The 27,634-nt window shown below is 54.1% G+C and overlaps 2 protein-coding genes across 4 annotated transcripts; both read left to right on the top strand.

Moving 5' to 3' along the window:
* Positions 1 to 468: 468 nt before the first annotated feature.
* FATE1 (fetal and adult testis expressed 1) lies at positions 469 to 13,095 on the top strand. Of its 3 annotated transcripts, none has more exons than XM_064518274.1 (7): positions 469 to 586; positions 4,098 to 4,326; positions 5,015 to 5,181; positions 6,430 to 6,518; positions 7,039 to 7,200; positions 9,889 to 9,967; positions 10,385 to 13,095. In XM_064518274.1, exons 2-7 carry the CDS (start codon positions 4,131 to 4,133, stop codon positions 10,514 to 10,516), a joined length of 825 nt encoding a protein of 274 aa, XP_064374344.1. In that variant the 5' UTR covers positions 469 to 586; positions 4,098 to 4,130; the 3' UTR covers positions 10,517 to 13,095. The 3 variants fall into 3 exon arrangements, with proteins under 3 accessions (XP_064374344.1, XP_025968039.2, XP_025968038.2); XM_026112253.2 differs by having other exon boundaries at positions 472 to 556; XM_026112254.2 differs by lacking the exon at positions 7,039 to 7,200 and having other exon boundaries at positions 471 to 556.
* Positions 13,096 to 16,100: 3,005 nt separating this feature from the next.
* Positions 16,101 to 24,500, top strand: CNGA2 (cyclic nucleotide gated channel subunit alpha 2). The gene is made up of 6 exons (XM_026112246.2): positions 16,101 to 16,201; positions 16,557 to 16,667; positions 17,616 to 17,786; positions 20,637 to 20,744; positions 21,196 to 21,302; positions 21,985 to 24,500. The coding sequence occupies exons 1-6, from the start codon at positions 16,101 to 16,103 to the stop codon at positions 23,403 to 23,405; spliced, it is 2,019 nt and encodes a 672-aa protein (XP_025968031.2). The 3' UTR covers positions 23,406 to 24,500.
* Positions 24,501 to 27,634: the final 3,134 nt, after the last annotated feature.

Raw genomic sequence — 27,634 nt, 5'->3', positions numbered from 1 at the left:
CACAGGGCCCTGTGCACGGCCACAGGGCCTGTGCAGTGTTTTGCTACAAACAATAATGTCTCTCTGTGTAAAAGGGGAGAAAAGCTCCTAGGACCGGCAGGAGAGCCTCATCTTGGAGCCCTTCCAGGAGACCGCACGGCCTGCTGCTTGCAGCACGGCTCTGATTTCTATTTCTGGCGCTGCTGCGTGGCTGTGGCCTGAGACAAGCCAGAGCTCCGGGAGGCGAAAGCCACCGGCGCTTGGTGTGAAACGCTCGGGGCCGCGCGGCATGCAGAGCCGTGAAGGACGCGCCAGCTGCCCACTGCTGCCTCGCCACGGACGGGCAGCGGCCAAGGGGGACCGGGGTCTGGGCCAGGCTGCCTGCGAGAGCAGCTCGGCGGACGTCCACCTGTCCCAGGGAAGGAGCCGTGCTGATTAGTACCTGGCGCGGCTCGTTAATCAGCCTGGCTGTGTCTTTAAGCGTGTCCAGGCGGGCTGCCAGGATGGGAGGGTTTGGGTCCTGGCTGACATCACCTCCCAGCTGGCTGCACGGGGCAGGAAGAGCAGTTGTTTACAGGTTGGTTAAGTTGCCTTAAACTGCAAAAAAGTAAGTGCCCCCTCCCTTGCAAGCTGGGGGGCGTGGGGGCCCCCAGGCTGGCTCGGGGCTGGGGGAGTGGGGAGCACTCAGCAGCTCCCGGCAGCCCGTGCCGGGGCTCCTGGCCACGCCGGCTGCGGCAGGTGTCAGCAGGGAAGCGTGTCCGGGGGGACAGGGCGACGCGAGCCCTGGGGCAGAGCGCAGCGCCGGAGGGAGCATCCTCGGGGCTGCGGGCGGCGGAGGGGCCTCACGTGGGGCAGGGTGCCCGCGCGCCCCCCTGCCTGCGAGCTCTCCCGTAGGGCAGCTCCGGCTGCGGGCCCAGCCTTGGCTCTGCGCTGCTCTCACCCAGGTCTCACCGCTGCGGCGCGTTTAGCCAGGCTCCTTGCGCATGTGCCCCATGTCACGAGTTCCTCTGGCCTCTGCGAGCAGGGCTTCTCCCGGCGCCGCTCTGATCAGAGCAAGGACGCCGTGTTTAGGATCCCTCAGCCCGTGGCTGCTCGGGGTATCCCGCGGTGCTTTCTGGAGGCCAGCCGAGGCCGGGCAATGCTGAGGGCAGGGGGGTTTACCCTGGCTCTGCCGTGGCCTGCTGTGCTCTGCTTCTTGTCTGCGGCAGCCTGTAGAAGCTGAGCCTGGTGGAAAACCATCCTTTTCTGTGTCCGTACATCTCTTCCGGGTGTGACAAGGTATAGCCTCAAGCCAAAGAGCACATCTGCGAGCAGTGTCACCTCCTGCCACCTCCAGCACGCTGGTCCCGCGAGGCGAAGGACCGGTGCTGAACCGGGCTGGCACCCCCAGCTGGGCTGTACGGGGCCGCCCGGGCTGGTGGGGGAGCAGGGCGAGGATGTTGGTGTTCCCCCGGGTAGGTTTTCCTGGCTTGCCCAGCTCTAGACCTGCTCACACAGGCTTAGTGAGCCGGAAATTCCCTGGCGCTCCAAATGCAAGGAGAACGGCAGGACCTGAGCCTCAGAGGCCGTCTCCTTCTGCTGACGTGAGGGGGATTGCTTGGCAGTAAATAGAAAAGCCCTAAAGAAAGTTGAAGGAGGAAATCCAGCCATTTAAGCCTTTTATTCTCATGGATTTTGACAGCTGAATTTTATTTTTGTCTTAATAGCTTAGTCTTCTCAGAGCCTGCTTCTCACTCCCCTCCCATCTCTGAGCTCTTTGGGAGCTGCACATTTTCGTAGGTGATTAGAAAATGAATGGATCTTCTCTCTCTAGATTTATTATTATTAATATATGCTGATTTCACTGAGAGCAGGACATGAAAACAATGCGGGTATTTGTTCCTCTAAAGCACCAGAAATGTGTAGGAAAATCCACTGGTCTCCTTGGCTGTTGGCTGTGGAGCTGAAGGCCTGACGCACGTTCCTCCTGCGGGCCTGACACCGCTGTGGGACAGCCCTAGGACTTACTGACCCCTCCCGGATGGGGGGTCCCTGCAAAAATCCTCTTTTCTTGTGGTTTTGGGGCTGTGGTGGGCAGAAGCAGGATGTGGGTGTCATGGCTGGGCAGGGGTGTAGCAGGGGTCTGGGGGAGGAGAGTGTGGGGTAGTGTCTGCTGCCACAGGAGCTGGGAGGTCTCCTGAGGGGCCCATGGGTGGGGGAAGTGTTGGACTGGGACCGCTGATGCCTGCTCTTGTTTGGCATCACTCATGCCGGTGCCTCAGGTCCCCTACCCACCCCACACATGAAGACATGCCGAGCCTGGGCAGGGGTTGTGGGGCGGCCCGTGGAGGTGTGGGGCTGCCAGGGTCTTGAGAGTCTGGGGGCTGCTGTGCCTGCAGATACCCCTGTTGCTGGTCTCTGCAAACGTAGCTTGTGGGGGTGGGCTCTCATTTACACGCAGCTGGAAGCAGGAGATTGCCACAGCTGACGCTGAGTGAGTTTCCTTCTCTTTAATTAAAAAGCTTCTAATGAAGGAGGAGGAAAGAGCAGAGTGAGGCAGGTAATTACTGGAGATGCTGATCATTGTGGGTACTGTGTCTCCCACCCTGCCTGGCCACAGCAGGTTCCCAGAGCCAGACCTGCTGGTCTGTGGGACCCATGTGGCTGCGGCTGGATGCTGGTCAGGACAACCTGAGTGAGTTAATAGCTTGCTGCCGTTAAGGACACATCCTGCTTCCCTGCTCTGGTGCTTGCTGGCCCGTGCAGAGGTGCTTGAATCCACTAACCTGGCTGAAAACCAGCCAGCTGTGCGCCCGGCTTTACCCTGGCCACCTCCGGCTCTGGCAGCGCTTGGCCCGGGAAGGGCTGAGCCAGCCCCGGCTCCGGTGTGGAGCAGGGAAGAGGCTGTTTGCATCCCCCTGGGCTTTGGGTCTAGCCGCTTGGTCCTGACGTGCCCAGAGAGCCTCTTCTGCTGGAGAGCATGGCTGGGCAGGAGGGAGGGAGCTGAGAGGGTCCAAAATGCCCTGAGGGCTATCAGCGAAGGTGGCTGCGGGCAGCCCTTGCTGTTGTGGGCTTGGAGTGAGCCTGGCGGGCTGGAAATCAGAGACACACGTGCTAAAAATAGACCCAGGACATGATCAAAGCAGGCAGGGCCCCTGCGCGCTCGTGCTCGCCCAGTTCCTCCTGTATTTCCCCTTTGAGCTGCGAAGAGCAAACCTGCCCTTCCCAAGGCTGTTTGGGCTGCGCTGGGCAGCAAGGTGAAGATTTTGACCTAGAAGCAAAGCGAGACCTTTCTGGGCATGGCAAGACCTGAGGAGGGCAGCAGGGCAGGCTGAGGGAGCTGTGCGTGCTTGCGGCTTGTCCGGGCACTGGGAACCAGTGCCGGGGGGCGGTGGGGTTTGCCCCCCTGCAGCCCTCGCCTGTCTCCCTCCCCAGATCATGTGCAGTGTTCGGCCTGTGCTTGTATCGCCCCGTAAAAGTGCACTGGGAGGTAGCGGTCCCAGAGCACCTCTGGGCGGTAAAGCCTTGGGACTTTGCAAAGGGGCCTCTCGTCCTTCCCCCCCCAAGGGGAAACTGAGGCACAGAACAGGCTTTTTCCTGTGGTAATCTGGAATCTTATCATCCAAGTGTGTGTTTTGCTCTTAGAAAACCTCATTTTTCCTTGAAAGCATCTGAACACAAAAATAAGACCTCCTCCAAACCTTTATTTTGGAAAGGATTTTTTTTCTTTTTTCACTAGTTTTTAGTGTATGCTGTACTCTTCTTCTTCCACAGGTGTGCTGATCTATTGCCCTTTACTCATTATAAACTGAGCTGTTCAGTGCTAAAATCTTAGGTTTGCTCCTAGCACATGTAGGAGCTTTCTCCTTTCTCATCTTGCTGGGCTGGAGATCCCATCCGTAGTGGATCTCAGCCTGCCTGGGACCCCGTGCCCCTGCCCCAGCCTCTGGGTTTCCCAGGACACCCCGCTCCCTGGGCTAACTCCTCTGGTGTCCGTCTTTCGTGTTGATTCTCTCTGTATTTTAACTGCCTTGCAGCACTTCTCTGCAACCTATGCAGATGCCAGGTTTTGAAGAGGTGCTTGCTACTACTATCTTTCAGCAGTCTGCTGCTTTTTCTTCCTCTTTATGAAATCCTAGGCTGCCCAAGTGATCTGAAGAAAACAAAAAAAGATGTGGCCATTTTGGGGACTGGAACTGAACCGAGTCCGCTGTGACCTGCTCTTTACAGAAGCCATCAATCAAAGCATGCAGGTACCCAACAGGCTGAAGGTAGCAGATGGCTTCAGCCCTGTCGACGAGGAGCCAACGACAGAGGATGTTCCTCCGTCCTTTCGGATGCACATCCCAGATAGGATTTCTCTTGCAGGTAATGTCTCGGGTTGTCTTTTGGAATGGCTGATATTTGATGGGTGTCTGTAACATCCTGGGGAGAAGGATCCCTTTATAAAGCCCTCAACAGTTTGCTATGCAAGAGGAGAGGAAAAGGTAGATGTCAGCTTTCTTCCATGAGATAGGGCAGCACAGTGGGAGAGGTGAGCAAATAAAACCAACGGAAGGCAGGAGGGTCTTGGTCACATAGATGAGGACCAAAATATTGTCCTGGAAAAGAAGTGTTTAAGTGAACAGACATAGTTTGGTGCATGCCTGAGGCAGGATATCTTTGCAGGTAGAGAGGCAGTAAGGAGACTGAGAACAGGGCTGGGATGAGGGTTTGGGAAGGAGGACTCTGTCCCTCCACATCTCTTACAGTTCGCTGTTTGCCTTTGGTAGACTACCCACATAGGGATGCAGAGACTCATGGCCTTTCTTGAAAGACAGCCCCCAAACCTTGGTGCTGTTGCTTTCCTGGACTAGCGCATCCAGTTGCTTTCCTCCATGCCTACCCTGGCTATCCTGCATCTCACATCTGTGGGACGTGGTTTTCTGATGTACTTTCTGGTAACTCTAGACCCAGGGTTGGCTGTCCTGCATGGGTGGATCTCTCCTCCCTCCTGTCCTGACGGCAACGGGGCACATTCAAGTTGGTTTAATTCTTCCCTCTCTCCTCTCCATAGAAATAACAGATGCTGGTCCGAGGCCCATCCTGCTAGACCAGCAAAGGAAGGTCCCCTCTATTGTGGTGCACGAGTCCCCAGACTCCTCCGCTCAGCCTGCTGCACTTGGGGAGCTCCCTTTTCTGCATGTAGCCAACAGATCAAGCTCCCAGAAACGCAAACGACCGGTATTGTATTGAGAGCAGGTGGGGCTGCCTGTGGGAGCATGGGAGGGGAGCAATCCCTAGGTTTGGTTTTCTCCAGAGATCTGTTACAAGCCCAAGCCTGAATTCATTTTCTGGAGTGCTGCTTCCCACACCCTTACCCAGGAGCTTGAATGCAGAGGCAGTGGGATCTCTTTCTATCCCCATAACTGGTACACACCTGTGTGCTGGGCTGCTGTACGCTGGGACATGGATTGAGCCAGGTCTCCTACTGCATTTTGTGAGCAGAAAATAGGCTGGAGTAGGTGCAGGCTGCGATTCAGTCCCCCACAACTCCCACCTGGTACTTCTGAAGTCTCTTTTCAACCACTGTTTCTCCTGGATCACGTATAAGACAGCTGTTTCATCATTGCAGCATAAAAGAATCTAGTATCAAGCTTAAAAGTAGATTTTAACCTTGTGTACATTAATTCAAAGAGAGGCCTCTGACATGGGTAGGGCTGTTTTGACTGCCTGGAGCTGCTGCTCTGCCTTCTGAAGTGCTTTTACCTCCCTAGGATTCAAGAGCTGTTCCTGGCTGCATTACTTTCATGTCTTTCTCCTCAGAATCCACCTTCTCAGCTGAAACTTCAAATTCCCCTTCCCTGGCACTGCACAGCTCCTAACTGTGGGTGAAACTAGAGGGAACCACCTCAACGACTGGCTGAGATTAAGCAGTGCTGCTCAGAGAGGCACTGCTGAGGGTGATGGGTCAGGGCTGTCCCGGAGGTGTGGGGCATCAGGGCTGTCTGGGAGGTGTGAGGTGTGGCTGTGCCATGAAACCCAGCTCCGGGACACGTGCTGGCAGGCGAACGTGGAGCGCTTGCCTCGCACCTGCTGCAGGGACAGGGATGCCTCATCAGCCGGAGGCATGAGACTGGGAAACGACCTGCTTTGGCGCTTATTCCCAGGTTTTGGGTTTGTTTAATGTTGCCAAGTAAAATGTGAGGAAATAAGCTGTGAAGTAAGGTGCAAAAAAAAAAAAAATCAAAAAAAAGAACTTTTTGATCTGAATAGAGCCCCATACCAGGCAGCTTCCTCATTGCTAACCCTCCTCCTGCTCAGAGCATGTTTTCCCACCTTCTCTGCCACTGGCCCTCTGGGTTTGGGGCTCATGTAATGCAACTGCCACTGAGTGCTTTCCTCGTGCTTGCACTGCAGACGGTGCAGGGTGCTGGGCTGAGCTGCCCTGTGCAGTCTCTGCACTAACATGGTTGTGTTTAATGCCAACAGGGCCATCACAGCAGCAGGTCGCGGCGGGAGAGGACTCCAAGTGACTATGCCCAGCTGGCTTTGCACAGCCCAGGCCAGTGCCACGAACGGTGAGCACTAACACAGAACTGTTTGGGATGGGTAGAGATCAGCAACTCTTGCTGTCTGCATTTTTTTGATGCTCTCTGGTGTTGGTCCCCAAGGTGGGGCAAGGTAGTGACAGGCAAATCCTACTCTTGCGTGAAGTTAGTTAAGGGGAAGGTGGAGAAATTCTCTCCAGTGGGGAAACTGTCTCTAAATTAATCCCAGAACAGAACCATCTTTCCCCCTATAAGTCGAGGGCTGCATCAGGGTGGCAGGAGAGCTGTCCTCTGTGACCCTTATGGTCTGGTGACCACCCATTGCCACAACTGGCTTGGGATGAGTCAAGCTAGTGCCTCTGAACCTGTGGGCTGGTGGAGGGGGTTTCTTCCACCCAGTGAGGTGGAGGTCTGTGCAGACGGCCACCTTAGCGGTGTTCCTGACAAGGCTCGGAGCTGTCGTAAGGATGAGTGGCACCACCAAATGTCCGACTGCACTCGTGCTGTACTAGGCTGGGAAATGACAGGCGTGATTCTGTGTGCACCCCAGGCCGGACACGTGCCCCCTACCTGCTCGCAGCGCCCCGCTCCCCCTCCTTATGCAGACGGGCAGGATCTACTCCATGCAGAACATCTTCCAGACCATGTGCCTCCTGGGCCAGGTGCTCTTCCACCGTGTCCAGAACTCTCTGCAAGACCCAGTGCCATCCAGGTGACTTTGGCTCGTCCTGAGCCACCTCCCTGTCGCTCTGCAGGCATCTGCCTTTGCCTTACTAAGGCATGAACCAGGCATGAGCTTTGTAACTCGCAGGGCTGCACAGCACAGGAGCAGTGCAGCAGGATGATCCTGTGCCTGTCCCTCTCTCCATGTCCTACTTACCCTGTCCGCCAGCTTTGGGTGCCTTGGCCCAGGAGCATCTAGTACAGTCAGCCTGCATATTCCCCACTGACACAGCTGAGCTTGGGTCTCCTGCTTAGCTTAATACCATTCCTTTTGTTACCGCAAGTGATCTAACACCTCCTATGAGATTCCTGGGATTTCAGCTGCTTTTCAGTGCTAAGTGAGTGCTACTTCTTCTGCATGCTTTGATAGCTCGAGAGAAATGTATGAAGGGAAGCAAAATCCAGAACAAACTCTCTGATCTGTAGCCTGTCACCAGGACACTGTCTCCTGCAAACTCCCAGCATCCTTGGCTATATCCTGGTCAAATTACCTTTTGCAAGAAACGGCTGCACTGAGTTACTTAACCCATAGCCAATACCTATGGCCAGGGTCTGCCGGGAGGCCGTATGCCTGTGCGCTCCATCGATCAGGTAGGCAGTGACCTCAGCATCTCAGGACATGCTGGAGCCACTCTGTACCACACTGTTATCTGTGCATTTGCAGCAAGTTTAAAATATTCACAGCTGCCTTTGCAACCCTTACATGTCCGCACTGCTCTAAGGCTGCTGAGCACTCAGCAGTCCTGGAGGAACATCTCAATTCTTCTAATTCTCCTTGAGCAAAATCTCCAGACAGAAAGGGAGGAGAGAAGGATATGACACATGTATATACATCATCTATGCCATCAGCAGCACCAACTGGAGTGAAGGTGCAAGCAGCAAAGTTGGGGCCTGTTTGTGGATGATGCAAAACAATATCTCTGCTTTTAAACCCACGAGGCTGACTATCTTCAGATGCAGCTTTTTAAAGAAGCCTGGACATGCCAACAGATCTGGTTTGTTAGTGGCCTTATAAGATTCTCTCCCTCTTCCCCTCAGCAGTGGAGGAGGTTTAGGCCATGGTGTCATGAGAGGTAGTGACTTGCTGAGCTGCTGTAATGTAGCTGGCATCAGTCCTGTGCCTCTGCCCCAGCTCTTGCTCTCCCTTTGAAACCAAGAACCTTGGAGTGCCTGTTCTTTATAGTTTACATCACTTCAAATGCATAAGTTGTCTCTTTAATGTGTGACAACTTTGTACCTCCATAAAATAATAAAAATGAAAATGACTGGCCCAACTTGTTTATCCTGGAATTCTAACACAGAAAACTCTGGCCTTGGACAGAGACTATTTCCATTACAGTGACCTCTTGAAGGGTATGAGTCATCAGAAGGTAATTTCTAGCCTCTACTACAACGCATGTTCACCTGTCTCCACTGGGATTTTTCAATTAAAAGCTGTGGGATGGGTCCATTTTTAATGGCTTTGTGCTGGGGGAAATTGGATAGTCGGTCTGTTGTGACTTTCATTTTACACTGCAGCTACATTACGTGGAGGTGTTAGCTTACGAATGTATTTTCAGACCTAGATACCTTGAATCTCTGCACACTGTTCTGGCTTGTCTTAGCAAGATCAATGACATGTTGCAAATGGGAATAAACACCCTCCTCCCTGAGGTCTCCAAGGGAGTGGTGTTAGACACTTGTTAACTCACACTACGTCAGATGTTCAGTGAGTGTCCGTGGGAGTTACCGGTGTGCACAGGGGAATTTTGGATTATAAATGAACTGTTGTAAGGCTAGTCTATGACGTCAGAACAACAGACAGAACGTGGCAATTTTGATTTCCACTGTGGATCCACTTTATTCTGTGGCTACTCCTAAAACATGGCTCTTAGTGCTGTGGGCCCTGTAGTCAGGTTGTCTCTCCAGGAGGAGCCCGTTTGCTAATCCCAGGGGTGGCTGCTTTGTCTCCGGGATTGGAAGAAACTAGTGCATGTTTGGGTTGCTTGTTTATGTTTCGAGTTGCAAGTAGAATTTGCTATAAGGGTAAAAACTGATACGTTTTTGAGGTCAAAGTGAGCTTGTGGGATTTAGAGGTACTGGAGGGGAACGAATCCTTATCTAAGTAAAAACAGGACCCTTTTCTGCTGGTTGATGCACTTGGTCAGATAGCTCCCCCCCAGCTGACGCCTGCTTCCCAGCAGCTGGATCCTCACCTGCTGATGCAAATGAGAATCATCCCTCCGTTGCGGCATTGGTCCTGTGCTCTGTATTTGCCTGAGTTGCTCTAATGATGATTTATCCAACCCTCAATGAATTCCTCTGGCTATAGAAAATGGATGCTCGGTAAATATCATGTTTTGTCTCTGTTGGAACTCTGGAGAAATAAAAGCATGTGCTTTTTTTTTTTTTTTTAATTGTCTGCAGCATGTGTGTTTTGCTGTGATCACTATGGGATGCATGGTGGAGGGGTCTAAATATGCATGATCAGGGTTAAAAATAAATCATTTGATGCTGTGCAAGTTGTTTCCTGTTCCTGATGCTGCGTCTGGGTGGCCTGGCCTGGCCACTCATGTGCTACCTGCACAGTTGTGCAGGCTGAGGCCCTGTGCTTCCCTGGGCAGGGCCACGTGTGCAGGAAGGTGATTGCACCTCTTGAGTAGTATTTGCCCATTTGCCTCTCTGTTTTTCTCCCCAGCTCCCAGGAGGCAGGCCCAGCCTCGGAAAGCTCCCTGGAGGAGGTTGGCATGGCTGAGATGGCAGCAATGAGAAAACAGGTGAGAGAGGAGGGTGAAAGACTGCAGATGTTTTCTGGGAAAGCCACAGGAGGGTAGATGGGGACACTCCAGGGGTCCATTGCTCTGTCCTGGTTTGCTGGCTTTGCCAAGCTAGTCCCAGATGATGCTTCTAATGGAAAAGGAGGGAAAGACCTCGATGTTTGTTGACCCTTCAGGCTCCTACACTGAGGGGCTGGAGGGCTACAGGAGACAGCCAGACTCTCCATCTGCTTGCAGTAATGGGTCCAGATGCTCTTCTGATGGGAAGAGTCTTTTCCTGAAGCATCTGCTCTTGAGAACCTGAAGGAGGCGGCAGCTCCCATCCCTTCATCCACTGCTATCCTGCGTTTCTGGGGCTTTGCTAGTGTCTTGCACTTTGCCTCAGGACTGATAATGGACCTGCTGCTTTCCTTGCAGTTGACGAGGATCTCGGGGAGGCTCCGGGTGCTGGAGGAGCAGTGCAACAGCTGGCGTCAGAAGGAGGCTCTGGTCTACTCTGTGCTGATCTCTGCCTGCCTCATCAACACATGGCTCTGGCTGAGGAGATGAAGGCTTGCTGTGCCCTGACTTTCCCTCCCCAACCTGGCAGGGCGGGTGAGAGCAGGGACAGGATCCTTGCCCAAATACTTGTGAACAGTAAAACTATGCTGCTTCCCCTTAACTTGATCTGCTTTTTGCACTGTAGGCCCTTGAGGATTTGTGTCCCTTAGGCGCCGATTACAATGAAGATGGCGTCCTTCTCTCATACTCTAGCATCAGAGGCAGGTGAGGTGAAAAGGATGAATCTGGACCTTGTGCCAGAGCACCTGGAGATGGGCGTTAGGGAGAGGTGGGGAACGACGATGAATATGGCTCAACAGGCATAGTCTCGGGCTTGAGCTCTGACTGTAAATGCTCTGTGAACACTAGCGACCATGTTGCCTGTTTGACGGACTCAGTGCTTGCCTGGGAAGACGTTGTGAAGGTCTCATAAGAAATAGGTGGTGTTGCAGTAAGTGTTTGTAGTGCGTGAAGCAATGGGATATACTCTACCCCTTTGGCTGTCTGCCAGAGGAGATGCAAAACCACGGCAGCGAGTGTTTGTGGACATCAGGTCCTGCTACAGTTTTGGACAGTGGTGGGCCTGGCCACCTTCCCAGGATCCTAGCATCCCAGCTTGGACAACTCAGTCCTGACCCCCAAAATTCCTCAGCCAATTACTGTAGTCTCTTTCTCATCTTTTCCCCCCAAAGCTTGTAAAGAGTAGTTGTGCATTTTTACACTACTGATGAATGACAATTTCTCTTTTCTTCCTTGAGCAACTGTTCTTAAGTGGATGTAGTACCGCCAATTCTCCTATGCCAAGATAGCCCCTGCTCTAGGAGGGATGAATCTGGTGGAGCTGGGAGCTCCCATCCCTCCAGCCACTGCTGCGCGACTGTCTCCTTGGCTCCCATCCTGTTGGATGCAGTTCAGCAAAGGGTTTGCAAATGTTGAGATCCAAAGCAACTCTAAGAAGCGAGGTCTGGGCTTATCCAGGAGCTTGGCTATTTCTCAGTGAGGTTTAAATGAAAAACCTCCCCATGGTGACTCTCTAGATAATAAGACCTTATAACAGCACTAATAGCACCAGACAGGCCGTGGAAAATTGCCCGCTTGGGCAGCAATATAAATTTATTAGGTTGCCAATGCTGGAGGGAAAGATCACTCCCAGAGTGGCTGCCAAACTGTAACTTCAGCAGCAGCACAATAATACAGGTTGGGGGAATTCTTGGCCCAGATGCTCTTTAGCTAATGACCAGCCCAATTCAACAGCTTTGCTATTTCTTTGCTTCCTTGGAATTTAGCCCACTTGGATCTGCAGTAGGCTTTGCCACCTGGGTCCCACATGCCTGGCTGGACCAGCTCAGCAGCAGTCACGTTCCCCTCCATGACCTCCTCATCAGAGTGGGTTTGGGTGGATGTGAACTGGGATTGTTGATACCACCCTATAGCCACAAGCTCTTTAGAGACCTGCATGAAGACAAGGTCCATGCTCACCCTTGGGATGTAAGGGTACAAGATAAGAGTGGAGGAAAGGGAACCGACACATGGAAAATGGTGTGCTGGGATGTCAAGGGGTGCTTTGTGCCTTGAAATTCAAGGCTGCAGTGAGGTGACTTTGAGATGCTTTTTGTGGTTTATCCAGAATATCTGCTGGAGCTGTGCCTGCAGACTTGGGGTCAGGTCTTGGCAATGCTTTAACAGGACCTCTTTGTTCCACCTATAAATAGTTATAGCTGGAACTGTAGGACATCCAGATGTCCCAACTGCTTATTTACAGACATGGATACTTAGGTGTTTTGTGCCTGCAGCTGCATCAACTATCTGCCTGTAAATCTGGCAGCCAGACATTTACTAATAAATAGCTGTCCCACAAGTAATTGCAGGTCTGAACCGGTGGCTCTGTGGCCAGTATGTGAGCTGAGGAGAGAGGTGAGATTTATTGTGGACGAGAGCCAGGATCTCCCGATGGCTGGGCTGGCTCAGAGCGCAGTGGCAGGGTGTGTGTAAGGGTCTGCTGCAGCAGAGATGCTTCCCATGGCTCATGGCTGAGGGATGGGGTCAGGGTTACCAGGGGACCTCATCTAAATTCATATACAAATTCTGCCTGCAGCTCTTCTGGGGTGACTGGAGTGTGATTTGCTCGGCTGATACTCTGACTCACTGGGTTTTCTGGAGGGGCAGGAGAGGGAAATAGCCCATTTTGCCACCTCTCCTCTCTTTGTACACATGATTTGAAGAGGGAGGTGACACAGCCTCTGTGAGAGTCGTGCCAGGAAAACACATTGTTTGGAAAGTACTTGTTTGGCTGATTCCTCTTCTCTGAGAACTGAAAATGTGCTCTGGAAGAAGCTTTTTCTTCCCCCCCCCCCCAAACTGTAGCTTAGGGTGAGAAGAGCTGATCCTTTGGGGACACAACACCTTCAAAGTGTGCCTTGAAGATGTTTAGAGGGGAGGTGATTCAGCCCCATATGTGTTCTTCAAGGCTAATTATTGACAGGTTGCAGAGGATACAATATGGCTTTTCCATAAGGCATGCTTCTTGGTGTAAATCTGGAAACACTCATCGGTAAAATACGTGTTTGAATAAACTCAGTGTGTCTTGACATGTCTCTTCCACCAACTGTGGAGTTGGATCCTGGTATCCCCTGGATGGGAATGGGTAAGATTTGTTCCCTTGGCAGCAGGGCCCTCAGCTGGTACCGTGCATGTATATTTAATTGCATGTTGGCTCCTGACCTCTCTAGAGCCCCAAGCCACTTGGCCTGCTGGTGTAAAACAGAAATGTCGGTTGCCAGGGGAATCTGGAGGAGGAGAGTTTCTGCTTAATGCTGCCTGGCCGAGGGCAGCTGCCTGCGATGAGGGCTTGAAACCTCTCCACCGGGCCGGCTGCCAGGCTGCCCAGATGCTGTGCGAGTCCCGCGCAGGCGAGTCCCGTGGCATCTCTCGCTGCCCTCTCTCCCCTAGGATGTGGGTGTCTGGAGGGGCCGTCTTGCATCAGGGGGAAGAGCCCGTTCCCCTGGCTCCTGGGAAAGCTGGCCCTTGAGAATAACGTTCCCTGGCTGCATCTATAAAGAAGGTACAGAAAAAAACGAAATCTAACAGTGCGCTTGTGGGAACAGGGAGGGAAACTGAGGCACAGAAATGGCTGAAAAGAGGACGGGTGAGCTGGGCTCCAGGAGCCCTGACTCTCCACCCTCCTACTGGGACTGAAGCGTAGCCACACCTGGAGGTCGAGCTGGGGGCAGCGAGGACCAAACAGACCAGGACAAATGTTTTGGGGGTGGAAGAAGGGCAAGCCAGGGGCATCTCGAGCTTCCTGGCTTATGAATAACAGCTCCTGGAGCTGCTGGTTCAGACCTGCCACCCTCTCGCACGGCTCCTTCGCGTGCCACCGTGCTGGAGCCCGGGGGGGTGATGCTCGCGGGAGCCAGGAGACGGGCTGCATGCAGCCGCCAGGAGGGAGCGCCGGGAAGGCAGCCAGCCTGCCCGCGTCCCCTGTGCGTGCACGGGCTGTGGGCGTGCAAGAGGATTAAGGAGGAGAGCAAGACCCGTCATCGCAGGAGCAGCTCTCCGCGGCCTCTCCTGCTGCAGCGTCCCTGTCCTCACTTTCTGGAGGTGCGATGCTTTTATTTATTCCCTCTCTCTCTTCCCTTCCCCCTCCTCCCGGCTCTCCTTTGGGCCAGGGCAGGCCCGTGCGGCAGCCTGGGGTGTCTCCTGGGGCCACTGCCACCACAAAATGCTTCAAGTGTGTTGCGGGACACAGTGCTCGAGGGAGCTGCTCCACCACGCGAAGACACCTAGGGGCCCGAGGGCCCTGGTGAGGGAGGGCAAAAGTTCCCGATAGCCTGAGCGCTGAACCTTGGGGCTTCCTGCTTTCCAGAGATCAGAAGAGGTGGAAATTAAGGCTTTAAAGGAAAAAGAGATAAAGCTGCTGCTAGTCAAGGGACTCTGGGTGCTGGTGCTTTCAGCCCAGCCCAGCGCACTGTGCGTGGTGCCACGTGCACGGCAAGGACCGGTTTAACCTTAGCCACAGCGAAGGGTTGGGTGATGCTGGAAAGAAGCGGGGAAAGGGGGAAACTGTTACTCCCTTTCTTATATGCTTTGGGAATACAAATTTTCTGTCAGCTGTTAATTAGAACAGCTTTATGCCCAAACTGACAGGGCAGCAATCAGTGGAAGATGTTTTCCATGACCGTTCTCAAACTCGCAGCTCTCTTCTCCAGGGATCCAGAGTGGTGAGCGCGGTGTCCCGCTCCGTGGGCTCGAGGAGAGGTGCAGGAAGGAGGGTGTCGCGACGCGGGTGCCCGCGCAGGCTTTTGAGCGCAGCACAGCGGCAGCACGGCCTGCGTGGCAGGGAGGGCTGTTCCCAGCTGGGGTCACCCCCATGTCGTCCCCAGGCATCCCCTCCCGGTCCCGTCCGTCTGTGGCTGTTTGGGGGCTTGGAGGACTTGCCGTGCCCAAAGCACCGGGGCGGTGGGGCCATCGGGAAGGGGCGCGTGGCGTAGGCGGGCGCTGGTGAGTGTGTGCCGTGCGGTCCTGAGCGCCCAGGCCTGTGCTCTGTGCGGCGCCTCTGCGTGCGGCAGCCCCTACGGCAGCGCGGCGTGCCGAGCCGCGTGCTCCCCGTGCACCGGCGCTGCTGCGTCATGGGAGATGCGGAGCAAAGCTAGGGCCCCGGCCGGGGGGACGCAGCACGTCAGACCCCGAGGGCAGGAGCATCCCAGGCTGCGCGAGAGCCTGCGCCGGCCCGGGGCAGGGCCCTCTGGGGCCTCTCCCTCCCTCCCTGCTGCAGCTTTGGCTTTCGAAGTCCCAGGGCTGCTTCTCTGGGCTGCGGGCGACGTGGGGGAGCCAGCGCGAGGGGAAGCCGAGCCAGCTCCGCAGGGCGATCCCCTGCTCTCAGGATAACAAACTTCAGTGACATCCCAGATTCAGCAGCTCCACATCCGCCTTGGTGTATAAATGCATGGTTTTCCCCACTGCTCCCCAAACCCCGAGGCAGCTGCTGCCAGCAAGAGCCTCAGCAAGGCTCACTTGTTTTCAACAGCGAACCTTAACTGCCGGTGCAGCGGAGACCTGAGCCCTTGTTAGAGCCGGGGTTGCCGGGCAGAGCACCAGCAGGTCCCAGTGCCCGGGGGAGGAGGTCAGCTCGCTTTAATGCAAACAGCCCCATACGTGCAATGTCCCCCCAGCGCTGCCGGCATGGCAGCCTCTCCATGCACCCTCTCCGCGGAGCAGCTCCTCGTCACTAGGGCATCGTGCTGTTGCCCTGGCAATGGCTGCAGAGCGGAAGAGCTCGGCATCAGCGCCGGGCCGCGGCGCGCTTTGCAAGATCTCTTGGTGACGGCAAAATGCTCTACGGGGCTGTTGTTGCCTGCTCTGCCGTGCGGCGGTGGCCGGTGATGGAAACACTGAGCAGGCAAGTCCCGTGGGTCGCTACCGTCTCTTCCCGTGTCGCGCCACCTCTCGGTGTTCGGCCCGTGAAGCCGGAGGGGCTGGCCCCGCATGGCGCGTGGCGCGTCCTGCTCCTGCGGCTGGTCTCAGCTGCTTTCTGCCCTGCCGAGGTCCCCGGGACAGGGTGTGCGCCCGTGGGCCCCTCGCGTGGACAGCGACGATGAAGAGTAACGGCCTGCAGAGCTCGCCGGCCAACCACCACCCGCGTTTGCCCGCCCGAGCCGGGGAGGACACCGAGGGGACGGCGCTCAGCACCCGGAGGTGAGGCTGATCCGTGCTCCGGGCATGGCAGGCGTCTCCGAGGAAGGGCTCAGGGAGGCTCTGGGCGCTGGGGACCTCCCGGGGGAGCCCAGCCTGTCCGGGAGCGCAGGGGCGTGGGGAGGTCCTCCTTGGCCACATGCCACTGGGATGGGGTGCATGGTTCTTGCTCTGGCACCGGTGGGGCAGGGGGAGGAGGAAGACCACCTCGGCATGCATGGGGCCATGCCCCAGGGGACGACGGCTGGGCTGCAATGACAAATGCCAAGCGCTTGCTTCCTCCAGCTGGTCTAAGGCGTTTGCGGGCGGGCACCACTGCAGGACAGCATGGCCATGACCCTCCTTCTCCCCGCTGCAGGGCCCGCTCTCCCCACGATGACGTCTCTTTGGAGCCACAGGGAGATGGTCCTCCGGATGGTGGAGAGCAGCCGGCTGCCCCCGCTTTCCAAGGGCGGCAAGCCCTGGCCAGGTATCTGTGTGTGCGGCAGGCCCCGAGTGCTGGGACGGCTCCTGTGCGCTGTTTCCAGGGCACAGGGAGGAAGATGCAGAGCTATTCGATGGGCTCTGGACTGAGCCAGAGCCTTTTGGGCCTGACTTTGAAATATGCACAGCGAAACAGGGGAAAGGGCTGCCAAACATCACTGTGTTGCAGGGACACTGAATAAGCAGTGCTCTGTCCTTCCTGCTCCAGGTTTGCCTGGAGAAGTGGTACATGCCATCGCCGAGCCGTCTCCCACCATGCTGGGCTGGGGAGCGCGCTGCCTGCCTGCTCCCTTGCCCACGAGGAGGAAATGCATGGACAGCTTCCCCTGTCCTGCGGAGAGCTGGGTGCTCCCCGGTGCTCCTGCAGGCAGAGGGGCACTGGGGGCTTGTATGGGGTCACCATTCACGATTTATACCGTTCACAATCTATACCATTCAAGGGCTGCAGGGACCAGCACCTGCGACCTGTTGCTCTGCACGCAGCAGTGCCCATGGGGAGGGCAGGGGGAGAGGATGGCTCCACCATCTCCAGCGCCCCAGGAGGGCTTGGGGGCTGGCTGTGCCTGGGGCGACCTCTCCCTTCTAGGCAGCCTCAGCTCTGCCTGAGTCACCTACATGTTCCTCCTGCCCCCGTGGCAAGAGACAGCAGGATTTGGGAAGGGGCTGCTGGACTTTGCTAGGGTGGGCCCAGGACTGTCTTGCTCGTATATTCTTGGTCCCATACTGTCACTGCAAGGGACAAAAAGACCAAGTTTGGGCCTGACAAGGGGCCATGAGACCTTTCCTCTCAGCTGTAAGCACCCTTGAGTAGCCATGGACTCCCCCACCAGCACGAGCACTACCTCAGCTCTCCATGAGGGTTTGCTCTCAACTTTTTGCTCTCTCTTGGCTCCACAGACACCTCCTTCTGACTCTGTCTCTCTCCCCTGTTCAGGATAGTCCGCCTGGTGCTAGTGCTGAGAGACTGGGCCAACAAAAGCTTGCACGAGGAGCAGCAAAGGCCTGACCCCTTTCTCGAGCGTTTCCAGGGCCCCGAGCTCCAGACGGTGGCTGCGGACGTCAGCGACGATCCAGAGGGCGAGGAGACAGAGGCGAAAAACAAAAAGTAGAGTCTTTTCCCTGTGCTCTCTGCCGTCCTTGGCTGGAGGTCAGCTGTGCCTGGTGCTCAGGACCTCCTGGCAGCATAGGCAAATGGACACGGATGGGGCTGTGCCGAGTGCTGGGGAAGGGGAGGAATGGGACTGGGAATGAGTCCTGGGGAACCCAGGTGCAGATCTGCCTGGAGGGGGACAGGTAGGAAGGCAGCAGTGGAGAAGGTCCCCTGTCCTCTCCAACCCCTTTCTTGGCAGTCAGCCTGGCCTTCCCGGGCTGCCGTGTAGGCAACGCATGGTCTGCTCTTTCGCTCCCGGCAGTCTGTCCTTGTGGAAGAGACCTGGCCTGTCCCTCACCATGGAGTCCTCTCTGCCCTCGCATGGCTCAGGAGAGTTAGCAGACCCCCACCTCTCTTTTCAGAGCAACTCGATACTGGGGGTTGGCACTGGGAAGCAGCCCTGCATCCATAAAGAGATTCACCTCTGGCCTGTGCACATATGTGAGGAGCTGTGGGCAAACCAAGGGGACACGGGCTTGGCACCCTCAGCTGCGATGCCCCAAGGGCTTGAGCCCTGGCCTGGGATGTTTTCTGAGCTCAGCCCTGTGCTGGGGCCAGGGTCGCTCTCCCAACAGGAGCTGCTTGCAGAAGAAACTCCCAGGGGACCATTGCAAACACAAAGGCATTGTGTTTGCAAGTCTCATTTCGTTATCTGCAGGACAAAAGGAGATGAAGGGAGTACAGTGCTGCCTGTGCCTCCCCCAGGAACAGACACTCTGACGGAAGCTTTCTAAAAATGCTCTTTCAATTCCAGCCCTTTCATCTCCTCAGTTCACACACCTGATGAAAAGCAATAACCTGGCTTTTCTTCTGCTGGCTAATTAAAGGGCAAAGCTCATGTACTAGCCTGGACACTGCTATTATACATGGTAATTAGAACACCAAGAAATGATTGTTTTCTGTAGGATAAATATATCTGAGGCTTGTAGCTGGGTCTTTACTAGTCATGGAGAAAAGTGTTCTGCCCCGCGAGGTTAAGGGGAGCTTGTTAATTATCAGGGGAAGAGGGAGCTGCAGGCTGCTGTGAAGGGCTGCTCGATGCTGTGGCTCCTTAGGGGAGGTTGTTCCTTTTTGGAGGTGAGTCTGGCAGGATGAGGGTTTCCTGCATCCGCAGGCGATGCAGCAACAGAGCCAAGCGCCATCGCATCACGGCCAGTAGATGCATCGTGTCTGATGGCTTGACTTTATTTAAGAGACAGGGTAAGGGTCCCTGGGGCGAGGGAGATGTATATTTAGAGTTACCCCAGCAATCTCTAGAAGGGAGAGCACTGTGGCTCTCACACAGCCCCTGGAGAGATGGGGCTAACTTCTGCTGTATTCCAGGTCCTCGGCTGAATGAAAGGCCCAGGTCTGCTAACAATTAGCACGAGGCACCAGCCACTGCTGTGGGAGCCTCAGTGGTTTGCAGCACTGGGTGCAAAGCCTTCAGGAATGGGCAGCTGATTATTCCCTCTTTCTGGGTTAACCCAGACCCTGGTTTTTGCCCTGGCCCTGTTGTCAGAGGGGGCAGCTTTACTGTATGCATCTACGGGATAATGTCAGTGACTCTGGCCACCTGCTGTGGTCACAACTGGTGATTTAAGGCTGAAATTGTCAGCATGATTAACAAAGTTATTGAGGTTATTGGTGCTTGTGATGTGTGTGCTACAACAGTAGTTGCTGCCTGTAGGTAAGCCAATGTTTCCCTTGTGTCAAGTGTTGTAGGTCTTAGAGAGTCTCTTTCTCAGAAAACATTTAAGTCCCAGATCGACCCATTTCTGAACAAAAAGGATGCACTGTCTCACCACTTCTAATGGGAAGGTTGAACCACCCACTTGTCTGTGGCTGTACCCAAAGCGTATGTGAATGATGGCTGCTGGCTCTGCTCGGGGTGCTAATCCGTGCACTCCAGGCACTGCAGGTGCTGCTGCCTGCGTGGCACCAGGGAAGCCGGCTTCAAGGCAGAGGATTTGCTTTCGAAGGCATCAGAAGCAGTGGGGTGTGCAGGGCTATCTGCTGGCAATGGAGTTCTCCTTCCCATTGCTGGAGGGAGTTTTGCATATTCAAAAGCTGGGAGGGAGGGAAGGCGAGAGGGAGTTTTACTCTACCAGGCTTCAGCAGCCTATCAGCTCAGCTGCACAGTTTCTGTTCCCCGGCTTCTCCAGTGAGATCTGGTGACAGGAGCCCACACGTCTTATTTCAGAGTCCCGAGATAAGCTGGATCAAACACTTGGGAACAGTTCAAAGGCTGGACCCAGGGCTGGGCAGACTGCAAGGAGGCAGCTGTGAGCAGAGTGGGGGTGGCGGCCCTGCAATGGTGTCCGCCCAGGCCACCGCTCCGTTGTTTGGGCAGCACCTCCTGGTGCTCCCACTGATCTGGCAGCACACTTTTCTTTCTGCCCTAATTAATATTCTTCTTCAAAATCCATCCGGCTCCAATCCCTACTGTATCTGGGAGAAGCAATGTCATCTAATGAGAAGTTTTCTGATTACCTTCTTCCAAATGTCTGTTTCTGGCTCTGCCACTGATGTGCTGTGTGCATGTAGGCTGCCTGCTTTGCCTTGCTGTGCTACAGTTTCCTCTTCTGGTACATCATCAAGCACAGTTTGGGGGATAAAGGAGCTTAAATGGTGCTGGACTTTTTACTCAGCACTCCTGGCATTGGGCCTAACTTAGAGACTGGCACTCAAGCTGCAGCTATGTTTAAGCCAGTCTAGTGCAAAGGCTGAAGGAGATGACTTGGATGCTCCCTTCCAACCCTATTTTTTACATTTAGCTCTTTATTCACACATTGCCTGCCAGCTCTGGGTTCTCTCTGCTTCCAGGAAGAAATGGCAGATCTTTGTGGTGGACCCTGCGGGGGACTGGTATTACCGTTGGCTGGCTGTCATTGCAGTTCCTGTCCTCTATAACTGGTGCTTGCTTGTGGCCAGGTGAGCTGGAAGGCTTGTAGGGTCCCTGTCTCCCCTGTCCCTCCTGTTCATCTGGTGGTTGTGGCTCAGGCTGGTATCAGGTATCTGAAGCTGGCCAGGCTGGGGCTGGGGCTGGGGCCTGTGGAAACCTAAAGGAAAGGACCTCCCATTTCGTTGTGACTGCAGCAGTGCAGAGTGCATCATTGTCTGGCCCTGGTGGGAAAGGACTGTCCTCTCCGGGTGCAGCTGCTTGCAAGGCTGTGAGGTGCGTTTGGGAGGTGGTCTCAAGAACATTTCTTTACCCCGGTCAAGGGAGGGCAGGTGATTCAGAGAAGAGGGATTTAATTTCTAGGAGCAGAGGGGGCAAGTGACCAAACTCAGCTGTAGCGTTTAGGAGCCCCAGAACCAGCTGGGTTGGAGATGATAAGGGTGTTTGGTGATCTCATCACCCCACTATGTGGTCATCCTCCAGGGCTTGTTTCAGTGACCTACAAAAGACTTATGTTGTCCTCTGGCTGGTATTAGACTACATCTCAGACTGTATCTATATTGGGGACATGGTGATCCGCCTGCGCACAGGTAAGTGGAGGAAGCATCCCAGCTTGTGAGTGGATTTTTAAAATTCCTTAAAAGTGGGGATGAGCTGCAAGGGATGGGATCTATAGCTCCATTAGAAAGAGGGTTTTTATCTACCTTGGCGCTTGCTAGTATGAAGCGGCCTCCAGAGAAAGAATCTAATTAAAAGACCTGAGAAATAGAGTAAGTTTCAGAATGAAACATTAATCATCCTAGCTTTCAACTTCACCTTTGAATAATTGTACAAAATTACCCACATTACTATTAGTACTCAGGCATAGTTGAAGGTCTGTATCTCTGATTTTATATCAGCTCAGTTAATGAATGATCTAAATGGAAAAATGGTAGAATTTAATGTTCTCAGGATGGGGAGGCAGCTGTGCATTTTTTTGTCTAGAACTTGCAATAATTCATGATCTGGAGGATGGAAACCTTTGCATCCCCATTTCTTTGAGACAATAGAGTAAATCCTTAAGTGATATCTTTGCATGGCTTTTGCCAGATGAAGAGCTTGAGGGATAATGAAAGCTTGTAAACTCAGTAGATCAGGTGGAATTAGTAATATTTGAATGACTCTGTGTGTATATGCATGCATGCGAAAGGCATACTGTGAAAGGTTTATCATGAAGTCTGCAGAAGAGTTGTACATAAGCCAAGATAATTCTATCATTTGCTTCTCTGTTAGGTTTCTTGGAACAGGGCCTTCTGGTTAAGGACCTGAAGAAATTACGGGATAGCTACATCCACACCTTACAGTTCAAGCTCGATGTTTTCTCCATCCTGCCAACAGACCTGGTGTACTTTGCTGTGGGATTGCACCGCCCTGAATTGCGTTTCAACAGGCTGCTGCACTTCTCCCGCATGTTTGAGTTCTTTGATAGGACTGAGACCAGAACCAGCTACCCCAACATCTTTCGGATCAGCAACTTGGTTCTTTACATCCTGGTCATCATCCACTGGAATGCATGCATTTACTATGCCATCTCCAAAGCCATAGGCTTTGGAGAGGACACCTGGGTTTATCCTAATGTCACAGACCCTGAATATGGATATCTCACCAGGGAGTACGTCTACTGTCTCTACTGGTCTACACTGACTTTAACTACCATTGGAGAGACCCCTCCTCCTGTGCGTGATGAAGAGTATCTCTTTGTGATCTTTGATTTCCTCATTGGCGTCCTCATCTTTGCCACCATTGTGGGGAACGTGGGATCCATGATATCCAATATGAATGCCACCAGGGCAGAGTTCCAGGCAAAAATTGATGCCATCAAACACTATATGCAGTTCCGCAAGGTGAGCAAAGACATGGAAACCAAAGTCATCAAGTGGTTTGACTACATGTGGACCAACAAGAAGGCGGTAGATGAACGGGAAGTCCTGAAGAATCTCCCTGACAAGTTAAGGGCAGAGATTGCCATCAATGTTCATCTGGAGACACTGAAGAAGGTGAGGATCTTCCAGGACTGTGAAGCAGGTCTACTGGTGGAGCTGGTGCTGAAGCTTCGCCCTCAGGTATTCAGCCCAGGGGATTACGTTTGCCGGAAAGGAGACATCGGGAAAGAGATGTACATCATCAAGGAGGGGAAGCTGGCTGTGGTGGCAGATGATGGAACAACACAATATGCTTTGCTCACTGCAGGAGGCTGCTTTGGTGAGATCAGCATCCTCAATATTAAAGGAAGCAAAATGGGCAACAGGCGTACTGCCAACATTCGTAGCTTGGGCTACTCTGATCTCTTCTGCCTGTCGAAGGAAGACCTGATGGAAGCAGTCACAGAGTATCCTGATGCCAAAAAAGTCCTGGAGGAGCGTGGCCGGGAGATCCTGACCAAGGAAGGGCTGCTGGATGAGTCGGCCGCAGAGGAAAGCATGGAAGGGAAGAACGTAGAGGAGAAGCTGGACACGTTAGCCTTGAACCTGGACACGCTGCAGACCCGTTTTGGCCGGCTTCTGATGGAGTACAATGCTGCCCAGATGAAGCTCAAGCAGCGCATCACCGTTCTGGAGTCCAAGATGAGGCAACAAGATCTGGAGGACTTCTTCTCCGATAGCTCAGACAGCCTGTCTGAGGATGGGGAGGGACATTCTGGTGGGATGCAATGAGGGGACAGACAGGTCAGCTAAATGATGTCCTGCCTTGTACTGAGACAGTGTATGTTTTTCACAGGGCAGCTCCTTTGGCTGCTTTGCCTGGGATTTCTCTCAAGCCCTTAGCATTGCTGTTGCTACTGCCTTCGTGCAGCTCGACATGGCTCCAAATCAGGTGACTGTCTTCCCTCTCCCTCAGGCCTGTCTCTTTGACTGCCTTGATCTGAGATCTTGGGCTTGGATCAAAAAGAGGAGAATGGCTTATGCCACTGCTAATGTTTCCTTCCAGGTTCTGCAAAAGGTCTCTGCTCATCACACCTCCTTCTTTCCCTTTGCCTTAATACAAGGTGGGACATGATCATCCACAGCCTTGCATGGAGGGATGCCTGGACGTGCTGACCTCCCATGTGCGCTGAAGAGGCACAGAGCCACAGTGGACAGAGCCTGCCGCGTGCCGCCTCCCTTTTCACAGTGGGGCCGAGGAGGAAGATGGCCTTTAGAAGATGCCAGATTCCTAGCAGATAACAAAACTATCAGGCCAGATATTTACAAATGCTTTTTGGGTCTGGCTTTTGTAAATCACACCACAGTAGGTAAATATCCACTCTGCACTGAGTGACTCCATGCCTGGGGGCCATGTAAACTCAGCTAAGCAAGCTGAGTCTGGGTCTCTCATGTCTGTAAATGGGGAGGCTTGTCTGGGTCACTGTCACTACATAGGTCATCTCCACAATGTTGCAGAAGTTGGGCATCTTGCTTGAAGGATAGGCAGTTGCTGCCTTCCCACCATCCCTCTTTTCCCCTTCTGCTGTATTTGCTGCTTGAGCTACTGGGTTCCTGGTGCAGGTGGCCCCTCAGTGTGGCATTTTCCTGAAGGATGGTGTTTCCAAGCCCTCCTGCTCTCCTGCTGAGGAGACAGCATGAATTTCATTTTGGCTATGGAAGTCTTAGATGACAAGTACAATACAGCAGGAAAAAATGCTGCTCTTTGGACTGACAGTGCCTGTTACGCTATGTACAGAGGGAAGACAGTAACTGTCTCTCTCATCTCTCTAATGATGGCTAGAGCTGCCAGGAAAAGCTTGACTGAAATGACACATTTTAAAGGAACAAAGCAGTGGTGGGACCCAACTGTGCCCATATTTACTTTGCAGCGGGTAGCTCAGAGAGACAACAGAAGACATTTATTTTCTTAGGTGGGAGGTCTCCTTGTCCTCTGTGGGAGTTTCGGGGTCTTTCAGGCCAGTTGCCTTCTGGAGAAGAAATGAGTGGCAGAGTCAAGGGGGAGCATCTGCAGATGCAAGAAAATGTGGCACCCTCTAAGCTGCTGGCAAAACGCTGCCTGGCTGCGCTGTACCCTGCGGGCTCCCTGGCATAAGCCGCTTGTTGGCGAGAGGCGCAGGGCAGGAAAGGCTGCCGCAGCCCTGCAAGCTCTCACACAGCAACCGCAGCACAAGCACTCATATCACCCGAGGCACCTGCCTCAAACCAGAGTCCCCTGCGACCAACCTCGGCTCCCAGAGCTGGCCCCAGCCCCTGGCAGGGGAGGCAAGTGGGGGCTTCGCTGACCATACGTGTGGCTCCTGCCTGCGGGCAAGCTGGGCTGAGCCTCAGAGACTGCTGCAGCCCTCTCAGTCGCTGTAGCAGCTGCGAGCGGGGACGATTTCACCAGGTGCCCGTAGGGCAGTCACTTGTCCTAGGTTCACAGATTTAGCTCCTTAACAGGAAAATAGTCTGTTTAGCTGGATATCTTGCAGTGTTCATCACTGAACTTGGGAACAGCCAAGCCAGCAAGGTCTGGCAAGCTCTCTGTCCTTCTGTCCTGTGCAAGGAAGTGCCTTTAGATGCAGACTGAACAAATCGTTCAGGGCCAGGAACTGGCCTTGTGCTTTCTGCCTTCCAGGCTCTGCTGTAGTGCCTGTCATCACAGGATAAACTGGCTTGGCCTTCTGGTACTGGGGTAACGGCGCTGGGCAAGAGCTGGGACTGCAGGATGCAACCTGATTTCTTGCTTCTGCTGTGCAGCTCACCCTGACCCTACGTGCAGGCATCTGGGACCTCCTGCTCCTCTCCACCTAGTCCGCAGGGGTGAGTCTGCAGGGCTGGGGCAATTCTCCCAGGAGGAGGAAGTTCACTGGAGAAAGGAATTTCAGGGGTGCTGGTGAAATTCATGTTTTGGGCCAAATTCAGCAAATAGTTTGGCTAAAATAATGGGGAGACACAAGGGGAGATATCAACCCAGAAAGGTTCATGGTGGAAAAATGAGATTATTTGCTTTGTCCTTTCTTTCCCCCTCCAAAATGAGACTACATCCCTTCAATTTGGGTGGACCATTTTTGGCCATTTTTAAAAAAGGCCTTTCTTTGGGGGATTGTGTTTGGGAAATTATCAAAATCAGAATTTGGGATAAAATGAAAAGTTTCATGTCTCTAAATGAAATTTTAGAGTTTTCTGTTTTTTTAGCACTAAGATGAGTTTAGTTGAAGACGAACTGACTTTTATTCTGATTTTTTTATTTAACACTGGAATCTCTGTTTCCCAGCTTTTCTGTGTCCTGTGATTTAGCACTAACATCACCTGCTCGCCGTTTTCTGGCTGCTGCCAGCCGGGAGGGCGCAGAAGGGCAGGGGCAGAGCCTCCCCTCTCCCCAGCTCCGCTCCAGGCGGACGAGGGGCTGCAGGGGCACCTGCTTGTCCCGCCGGGCGCTGGGCGCAGCTGCAGCTTTCGCCCTGCGGCTGCGGAGCCGGAGCCAGGAGAGGGTGCTGTGAACCGCAGAACCGCGCCGCGCCTGGCAGCCGCAGCACCCCGGCCCTGGCCTGTCCCCCGAAATGGGGACCGCGGGGAAAGGGCGGACGGAGGGAAGGGGCTGGGATTTCAGCCCCGAGCACCGGGCGCCTCTGTGCGAACCACAGGGTCGCGTTTCAGCTGCCGAGCATTTGTGGACGCAGCTCTGAGTGTTTTCGGATGGAGCTGCAGCCCTGGGAACTGGCGCATGGAAGCCTCTCCCAGCGGCCTGGTGTTTCTCAGCTGCCCTTTGGCTGCCCCATGCACATAATCCCTGCCCCTCTCCATGGGCAGCAGGTTGAAAACCAGCGGGCATCGCTTCTTTGCTGACAATAGCTCTGAGCTGACTTTGCCCTCGGCGGCTCACGATTGCGGCGAGCATCGCCAGGTGGCCCAGGAGGGCTGCGGAGCCTGTCCGAGAGCGGCCGGGGCCTGCGCCGGGCTCTGACCCGCTGCCCGGGGGAAGGCAGCCGCAGCCGCGGTCTGGGGGTGCCTGCGCCCCTGCCTGGCCCTGGCCCTGGCCCTGTCCTTGGGCAAGCAGAGCTCCGGCCTCTGGGCTGGTGAGCTGCTAGTAGCTTAGAGGATATTCCGGCTTCTTCCTGGGGAGACAGAAATACTCCCTTCCCCAGTTTTAATCCAAGATAATAATCCAAGATAATAATCCACTCGGGAAACTTTAAGCCTTCAGACAAATTACCCCAGAGGACGGCTTGCGAATTCAAAACAGACCCTGCTTGTTTTCTCGTGGCAGCAAGCCAGGAAATCATAGTTTGATGAACCACTTGATGGGCCCGCTAATGAAATTAGCAGCGGCTCCATGATTTTCCAGTAAGCAGGACAGGCAGATGTTGAAGAAAAGCGCGCAATGGCACAGCTGCACTTCTGAGCTGCCTAAATTCCCAGCAGAGCGGATGTGGTGCACGGCAGATGCAGCTTTGCTGGCTGCCCGTTTTACAGGTGGTTTCAATACCTCCCTTGGCCCTGTGAGGTTCTCCTTGAGATGGGGAGCAGAGGGCTGTCAAAGGCTGCTGCTCCTCAGGGTCAGCATCTGCGAAGAAAAGCTGAGGGTGCCCACTGTAAGGGCCTTGCTCAGTGCCTGCAGAGATTTGCCCTTGCACCATGAAGTGTTAAGCTGCTTTGTCTATATATTGTCAATAGTTTTCTTCTGGTTGTCTCCCATTTCAAAAAATAATCACTCTATACAACAGAAGCTCTTTCTCAGCTGTGTGTTGTAAGTGGGATGCATCAAACAGAGCAAATATTTTGCTGCTTTGCCTTTGAGTGGAGGTTGGGGTGAGGACTGATGTCCTTTTGGCTGCAACTGGTTGCACAGGCCTGCTTGTGGGCCCTTGGTGAGAGGCAACTACACGTAGAAGTTTGTGTGTCTTCTGCACCTTCTCTTGGGCCATCTGATGTGCATTCATTGACTCTGGACCCCCGCCTTGCCAGGCAGCAGCCCC

The sequence above is a fragment of the Dromaius novaehollandiae genome, chromosome 11 (genome assembly GCF_036370855.1).
Source record: "Dromaius novaehollandiae isolate bDroNov1 chromosome 11, bDroNov1.hap1, whole genome shotgun sequence".
Lineage (NCBI taxonomy): Eukaryota > Metazoa > Chordata > Aves > Casuariiformes > Dromaiidae > Dromaius > Dromaius novaehollandiae.
Note: the sequence above shows the minus strand (reverse complement) of the source record. Positions and strands in the feature narration are given on the sequence as shown.